This window comes from Cygnus olor, chromosome 14 (assembly GCF_009769625.2).
Source record: "Cygnus olor isolate bCygOlo1 chromosome 14, bCygOlo1.pri.v2, whole genome shotgun sequence".
NCBI classification, from domain to species: domain Eukaryota; kingdom Metazoa; phylum Chordata; class Aves; order Anseriformes; family Anatidae; genus Cygnus; species Cygnus olor.
The window spans coordinates 10,546,277-10,554,342 of NC_049182.1; the positions used below are offsets into that span (position 1 = coordinate 10,546,277).

General features: G+C 54.2%; 1 protein-coding gene across 1 annotated transcript; it reads left to right on the top strand.

The window, feature by feature from the left end:
* On the top strand, window positions 1-2,660 carry DUSP1 (dual specificity phosphatase 1). Its single transcript, XM_040573402.1, is given in 6 exon segments — window positions 1-478; window positions 605-753; window positions 874-1,093; window positions 1,623-1,787; window positions 1,790-1,872; window positions 1,874-2,660. Coding segments are annotated over 6 exon segments (1,110 nt in total). The 5' UTR covers window positions 1-108; the 3' UTR covers window positions 1,997-2,660.
* Window positions 2,661-8,066: the final 5,406 nt, after the last annotated feature.

Genomic DNA, 8,066 nt, shown 5'->3' on the forward strand with positions numbered 1-8,066 from the left:
GATATAAGGCGTGCGGGGCCGCGCCGTGCCGAGCCGAGCCGCGCCGATCGGGAGCGCTTCTTTTTCTTTTTTGTTTCCTTGCTTCGCTCCTCGGGGCCGAGCCGAGCCATGGTGAACCTGCGGGTGTGCGCGCTGGAGTGCGAGGCGCTGCGGGGGCTGCTGCAGGAGCGCGCCGCGCAGTGCCTGGTGCTGGACTGCCGCTCCTTCTTCTCCTTCAACGCGGCGCACATCCGCGGCTCCTGCAACGTGCGCCTCAGCACCATCGTCCGCCGCCGGGCGAAGGGAGCCCTGGCCCTGGAGCACGTCGTCCCCAACGAGGAGCTCCGCGCCCGCCTGCGCCAGGGGCTGGTGCACACCGTGGTGCTGCTGGACGAGCGCAGCGCCGACCTGGAGCTGCCCAAGCGGGACAGCACCCTGCTGCTGGCCCTCGGCACCCTCTGCAGGGAAGCCCGCGGCGCCCGCATCTGCTTTCTCAAGGGTGAGTGGCCGCCCGGGGTCCTCCGGGGACGTGGCCGCCTCCTCCTCCCCCGCCGCCGGCCGCGGGCTCCGCTCGCCCCCGGCCGCGCAGCGCTCACCCCGCGCCCTCTCTCCCTCTGCCCCGCAGGAGGTTACGAAGCTTTCTCGGCCGCCTGCTCCGAGCTGTGCACCAAGCCGGCCGCCCCCACCGGACTCAGCCTCCCCCTGAGCGCCAGCAGCGCCCCCGGCAGCGCCGACTCGGGGTGCAGCTCCTGCGGCACCCCCCTGTACGACCAGGTGAGCGGGGGGGGACGTGTGGGTGCCGGCACCCCGCGGTGCCCGGGGGGTGTTAGGGACGGTGGTGGGGAGCTGCCCGAGCGGTGTTGACCGGTTGTCTGTCTGTCCGTCCGCTTCCAGGGTGGCCCCGTGGAAATCCTGCCGTTCCTCTACTTGGGCAGCGCGTACCATGCCTCCCGGAAGGACATGCTGGATGCCTTGGGGATCACGGCGCTGATCAACGTCTCGGCCAACTGCCCCAACCACTTCGAAGGGCACTACCAGTACAAGAGTATCCCGGTGGAGGACAACCACAAGGCGGATATCAGCTCCTGGTTTAATGAGGCGATTGATTTCATAGGTAAATGAGCTTTCTCTACGGTTCTTTTGTCTCATGTGGTGTACCCTGGGAGTGACTTTTTTTTCCTTTTTTTGGGGTGGGAGTGGTATTGTCTTCCTCAGCACAGCCACATTGAGATTGGGGACCTTTGTTGTGCAGGGATAAATGCCCAGGGAATGTTTCCATTAATTTTATTCAGCTGAGAGGAATGATCTTGGCTTTACAAAACTGTTTGAAATCTTGAATCAAGAGGCATTAGTCTTGCAGAAAAAGAGCTAGTGAATTTAAGCGGATCAGTATTAAGTAATCTTGCGAGACTGCTAAAGTGACCTGGAGGACCTATTAGTATAACTTGGAATTGGAGCCCAGAATGAAAATAGCTAGAGTGCTGTTTCCCTCAGGACAAAGGCTCCCTTGTCTCGGAAAGCACCAGGCTCACCTATTCGGTAAGGAAGGGATGGATTAAAGGACATGTAAAATGGCAGGCGCTGCTTTCCCACCTCTGGAAGCAGTGGGACTGTTTGCTGACTGTGTATTTTAATTCTTTCAGACTCTGTAAAAACGATGGAGGAAGGGGTGTTTGTGCACTGCCAGGCTGGCATTTCCCGGTCAGCAACCATCTGCCTTGCTTATCTCATGAGGACCAACAGAGTCAAGCTGGATGAAGCCTTTGAGTTTGTGAAGCAGAGAAGGAGCATCATCTCCCCAAACTTCAGCTCATGGGGCAGCTGCTCCAGTTTGAGTCGCAGGTCCTTGCCCCCAACTGCTTCTCAGCGGAAGCTGGGAGCCCCGCTATGTCAGGTATTGGACAGAGGAGCATCGACCACCACAGTCTTTAACTTTCCAGTCTCCATCCCTGTTCACACCTCGTCCAGTGCTTTAAGCTACCTTCAGAGTCCCATCACCACTTCCCCGAGCTGCTGAGAGGCAGGTGAAATACAGTCAGAACTCAGATGTACTGTCTCAGAAGTGCAAAACTATGGGGACAGTGTCATCAGTCACTTGTGTCTTGTGGGGAACCATCCGTGCATCCCAGAACGCTGTCACGAACAGAGGAGCTCACCCTGATTGCCAGAGAACTAGGTGTTACAGACTCTCTTGCTGTCTTCTAAAGCCATATCTGGATGCCCATGCAAGAGCAAAGGACGCTGTGTTTTCCTGAGCTGTTCCCCTTGTCTTCTGTTTGTCCTAAGCCTGCTGCACATTTAGTAGTGTGCTCACCAGTATTCCCATTCCTGGACACTTTAAGCAACACTGATGCTGTCCCCTCTTATGACAATCCTATTATTTATTTTTACATTAGAGCATTGTTTTGCCTTCATGAACTTACAGTTTCATTTCTAGAGAAACTAAATACCTCAGCATTTTTGGTACTGTAATCCTGTGTGTATATATCTGTCAGCTCTTCTTGTTTCCCAAGCACTGACATGAAAGCACCACAGGCGCGTGCTTTTTTGAGTTGCCAAGGGTTTGTATGTTTGATTTATTATGATGTGAAATAATATATTCTTCTTATGAAGACATAGTTTTGTTACGTGACTATAACTTTTTTATACAAACAGAATAAATTATGGTATTTCTATTGAAAGCTGGATATATTATTAAAGTCTTGTGCATCTTACTGTCCTAAAACTTCACAAGCTCCAGATACCAAGCAAAGAAGTCAGTCCTGAATTTCTAATGGCGTTTGGCCCCAGGTAATGCAAATTCCTAGGGTCTTGACTGAACTAGACAGAAAAAAGGAATTTAAAAAACAACATACTTGACTAGAAACTTCTGCCATTTCTTAACCTGAGCTCTTTGTCCCTGTATAATTATGTGCTGTGGCAAACAGCCAAGGCCAGATTCTCAGCTGTAAAGTGGCTTTGGCTGCAGTATTGGCAACTGAGCTGTAATAGTTCGAACCAACTGAGACTTGAGCAAGGGACTAGAGGGGAGTTAAAATAGTCCTCTCCCAGGAAGGAGGAAGAAGCTTCCTTATTGCTTGTTTACTTTGAATGCTTCAAAGGTTAAGTCTAAAAATTAACCTGTGCTAGCTGATCTCCAGTGCTGCTGAGTTTGTGCCAAGGTGTTTTCTTTTTCTGTCTTGCCTCCTTAATTCCTTTCTGCAATTCAAAGCGCCTCTGATCCCTGCAGTGAAATATTTGGCTTGCTGTGCTATCTCTGGAGATAAATTGGGGCATAACAACAGGCCAGGTTACCAGCAAGCCATATAACTTCTTACACAGACCCAAATAATTCTCTGGCTGCAGATTCCCACTAGACTGAACTTTCCCCAGCATTTAAGCTGAGGCAAGGAGAAGTTTTATCTAGCATAACAAAAGGCAGGGAGACAAGCCCTAACTGGTTAGTGCTGCTGGCAGCTTGTGGGCGGAGCTGCGGGGCGATGGTGGCAGCAAACGGTGCGGGGCTGATGCTGTGGATGGGGTGTGACATCTGTGGGGTGCGTAGGGGGGAGCAGCGCTGCTGTGACATGTCCTTACCGGGGGAAGCTAATGTGGAAGAAATGCAGCTGGAGGCTGGTTTTTAAGCAAGTTAGTGGTGGCAGCGCCAGCTAACTGGACGTGGGGGGGCACTGGGACAGCAGATGTTCTGGCTCTGCATCCACTCCAGGAGGAAGCTGCCAGTCCTCACATTGCTGAAGTTCGCGTAGTCACGTGCTGCTTTTGCCCCATCAAAAATGGATTTGCTCAGGCAGATAACAGCAGTTTATGATTCGTTGTGTAATATCAAGGCGTCCTAATAGCTACAATCCAAAGTCAACGTTTATAGAGGAGGGTTTTTAAGCACAAAGCAGCTGCAGTCCTGTCACATAACCGAAGACGTACTGAGCACCACAGCCTCCTGCTGAAACCCTGCAAGTTACCTGGAGCGCTAACGTGCTAAAACCCGGGCCCCTTGAAGCGAAGGTGCCCTTGAAGGCCGGGATGATGCAGTGCTGCGTCTGAAAGGCTTCCACGTGCGCTGCTCCGCAGACGCAGCTCTGTCGTCAGCGCCGCGCTTCGACCTGACGCCAAGGATAAAAACAAATGGAGCAGCTAAAAGGGAAAGGAGGAGAGCTCCCCAGGCTCCAAGAACCGAAGTTAAAAATTGCCTTTCCGCAGTGTGAAGCACCTCAAAGTGCAATGTCCTCCCCAGAAGTCTTTCTCATCCTGCAGAGCTTGCAAAACCCCTTTCTTTCTTCCATGGAAAGTCCCTGGGCAGGGACTCCATGGGATCGCACCCACCGCTGCATTCCTCGTAAAACTCACAAGGCTCTTTCTGGAAACGTGAGCCTTTTTTTTCACCTGCAGCAAACAGTGGAACAAACTTTCACCTTCAAAGACAAGCAGAGCTTGTTCAATGGAAAATACAACCTTGGCAGCCCTGGCCATGCAACTGATAAAAAAAATCCTGCCTGTTAATCACAGTTCAAACAGAAATCCGCTCTCCGTCAGCCGGGGGAGGTTGTTTATGTATTTCTTGGAACAATAAAACTCATTACCTGGCAGCCGATCAGCTTTATAACCTAAGCAGGCACCTGACAGAGGGGCACAGAAAGCGGCTTCAGCACAAAGCAGGGCTCTCAGAGCCAGCTGGCGAAGGCACCCAGAGGCGCTGCCGGCTCAGAGCGACCTTTGCAGGCTCTGTCGTGACCCTCCTGCTGCCACCTGAGTCCCGCAGTGCTCCCAGCCCACAGATTCCTGCGAATCATCTGTGAACAGGATTGTGTCCTGATCCCAAACTGCTTCTGACCCAGACAAGTGAGGGATAAGGGGAGAGAACAGCCACCAAAAGCAGGAGAGGCGCAAGCGAGAGAGCAAATGCCACGTCAGTGTGCCAACGTGTCAGCGCTGGGGGAGATGGACGGACATGGCCAAGCTGAACTTTGCTCCCTGTGCACGTGCTGGGGGGCATTTTCCCTTCTCCCCCCTCGTTTATTCTCCCTGGTTGGCCAGACTTTGAACTCCTGCTATCCTGGCTCCCTGCCGTGCTAATAGGGCTCAGCTGCGCTCCTGCCCCCTTTCTGGGGGTCCGAGACCCCCAGAAACGAGGCACACAGCGGGGATACGTAGGGCTTAGGCTTATATAAACCCGTAATTATACAGTTGCATATGTCCCCATGGAAAACCACGAGGAGTTTCCCTTTGCTGAGGACCGCAGTAACATCACTTCCTGCTGCTGACAAACAATTTGTCACAAAGTGATAAAAACGCATGTTTTGTGTTTCAGGAACTGGCTCCCTGCGTCGGTCCTCCAGGCCAGGAGCTGCCTCACCCACCCCGAAGGCAAACAGCAGCCATGGGCAGCAGGGCCGAGGAAGCATGGGCGAGCCCTTCGGGTCCCCAAACGCCTGAACAGGGAGGGGAGCTGGGTGCAAGACACACAAAGAACGGTCGCAGCAGCGTGAATCCCATTGCACGTGGTGTCCCTCCTGTGAGGGGCAGACCCAGACAACACAGGGACCCCCGTGGGGGCACAGCACATGAGCAGCATGTAATGCCCCCAGCAAAAGGCAGTACCCGGGGGATTGTGGCATACCCGCTTACCACATGACAGACAGACACACAGCTCCAGATTAGAGCGTCTGGGGTAATCCCCTTGTCTCAAAGCTTTTGCCTTTCTTTTGTAATCAGCGCTCCGAGAGGCGCTGGGTGCACTACCGCTTAGGGACTGTCCTGCGTTAGTCACCCCAGTATCAGAGCAGCAGGGCACAAGGCTGTGTTATGTATTTAGGTTGAAAAAGAACATTACATCCTGATCATACACAGGCAAATCTAGTTTGCCCAGTTACCACCTGCTTTTTTTTTTCTTTTTTTTCTCCCCTCTGGCTCCAGGACAGCAGAAAGGGCACCACAAGTCATTTGGAAATTGCATTTCAGTGCAATCCTGGCTTTCCCAAATCTGCTCCGATCCAAGGCCGTAGACAGGTAGGGAAAACAGTTAAACCCAGGCTAAAACATACATGCTGAAAGAACAGAATATTCAAGCTTTGTACCATGTGTGGACACATGTAGCCTCCCCTCTACGTGCTCTTTCCTACGTGCAGAGCACAGCCAAGGTGCTGGGACAGGTGGGCACAGTTAGCGCCCATCGGGGTTAAGTGGGACCAAGGTGTTAGAGGAGGGAAGGTAGGCCTGAAGGGAAAAGGGTGAGAGCCTGGGATGAAGTGGGAGCTGCAGAGGCTGGTGTTCTGGTGAGATACTTGGCGTTGCTCCGAGGATTTCAGCCTGGACAGATAGCTCTGCGTGGGACCTGGTCAGGTCTGAGTGTTCTGCTCTTGTGCAAATCATGGCATGCAAAGCTGAGGGCAATACCCAAGGGACATCCCTGGTACCCAGGACAGGTAAAGTTACCTGTTTTGAGAGCTATTGCCCTTTTTGGAAGTGTAGTGTACAAGTCTGTGCCTGTCAGGAGAGCAGTGCCAGGGTCCTACGTGGACTTAGACTGGCTCAATTACCCAGTCACAGAGCAAACTTTCCCTCATCTTAGGACTAGCACTCGAAGTCAGGGAGAAAGCAGGTTTGTTCTTTGTCCCTACAAGGTGTGGCACGGCCTGTCCTCTGGGGGATTTTTTCCCCTGGGAATTTCCCATTTCCAGGGTTTCAGCTGCTGTGAGGGCTGCGCATCCCTCCTGTGGGGCTGTGTGTGCCCCCAGCCTCGCGGACACCCGTGGCAAGTCCAGGATAGGGCTGAGACCCTGGGATGCGGCTGAGCCCCCAGGATGCCATCAAGCTGGGGGTTTCCTGCGTGGCTCGCTCAAGATCCTGCATTTGCGTGCGTTTCCTGCGAGACGCAGAAATGACTCGTTCTGGGCTTCCCCTCCGGGGCGCTGCTCAGAGACAGATGAGTGGGTGCGATGAGACACTCGGTGCAGCCCACAGGTGACTTCCAGCTCCCTTCCTCGCCGCTGTCACCATGGCGGGTGGCCCTGTCCCCCTGGCAGGCGCTCTGTGGTGACGCTGGGCTCTGCGGGATGAGAGCCGAAAGAGCTAAAAGAGGGGACACTTGTGAACACGCTTGGTGTTTGGAGATGGAGATGAAGCACAACTACTAACTGTAGATGTTAGCATCTCCGTTGCTTCTCCCGGACTTATCTGGGACTTGCCTGGTGTTCACTGAGTCACAGATTGGAAGGGACCTCTGGGGATCATCTTGTCCAACCCCCCTGCTCAGGCAGGGTCACCTACAGCAGGTTGCACAGGGTCGTGTCCAGGCAGGTTTTGAGTATCTCCAGGGAAGGAGACTGCACAGCCTCCTTGGGCAGCCTGTTCCAGTGCTCTGTCACCCTCCTCAGTAAAGTGGTGCTTTCTCATGTTCAGACAGGACAACCTGTGTCGCAGTTTGTGCCCATTGCCTCTCATCCTATCGCTGGGCACCACAGAGAAGAGTCTGGGCCCATCCTCTTGACGCCCTCCCTTCGGTTACTTATAGGCATTGATCAGATCCCCCCGAGCCTTCTCTCCTCCGGGCTGACCAGGCCCAGCTCCCTCAGCCTTTCCTCATGTGAGAGAAGCTCCCATCCCATCACTGTGGCCTCTCTCTGCTGGACTCCCCCCAGGAGCTCCACGTCCCCCTCGCACTGGAGGGCCTGGAGTTGGGCACCGCGTTCCAGGCAAGGCCTCAGCAGGGCTGACCGGTGAGGGAGGATGGCCTCCCTGACCTGCTGGCTGTGTTCTTCCCAATGCGGCCCAGGATACCAGTGGCCTTCTTGGCCCAGTGCTGGCTCGTGGTCAGCTTGGTGTCCACCGGGACCCCAGGTCCTTCTCCGCAGAGCTGCTCTCCAGCAGGTCAGCCCCCAGCCTGTGCTGGTGCTCGGGGTTATTCCTCCCCAGGTGCAGGACCCTGCACTTGCCTTTGGTGAATTTCAAGAGGTTCCTCTCTGCCCAGCTCTCCAGCCTGTCCAGGTCCCTCTGAACGGCAGCACAGCCTTCTGGTGGACCAGCCACTCCTCCCTGTTTTGTGCCACCAGCAAACTCACCGAGGGTGCGCTCTGCTCAGGGTGGCTGAGTCA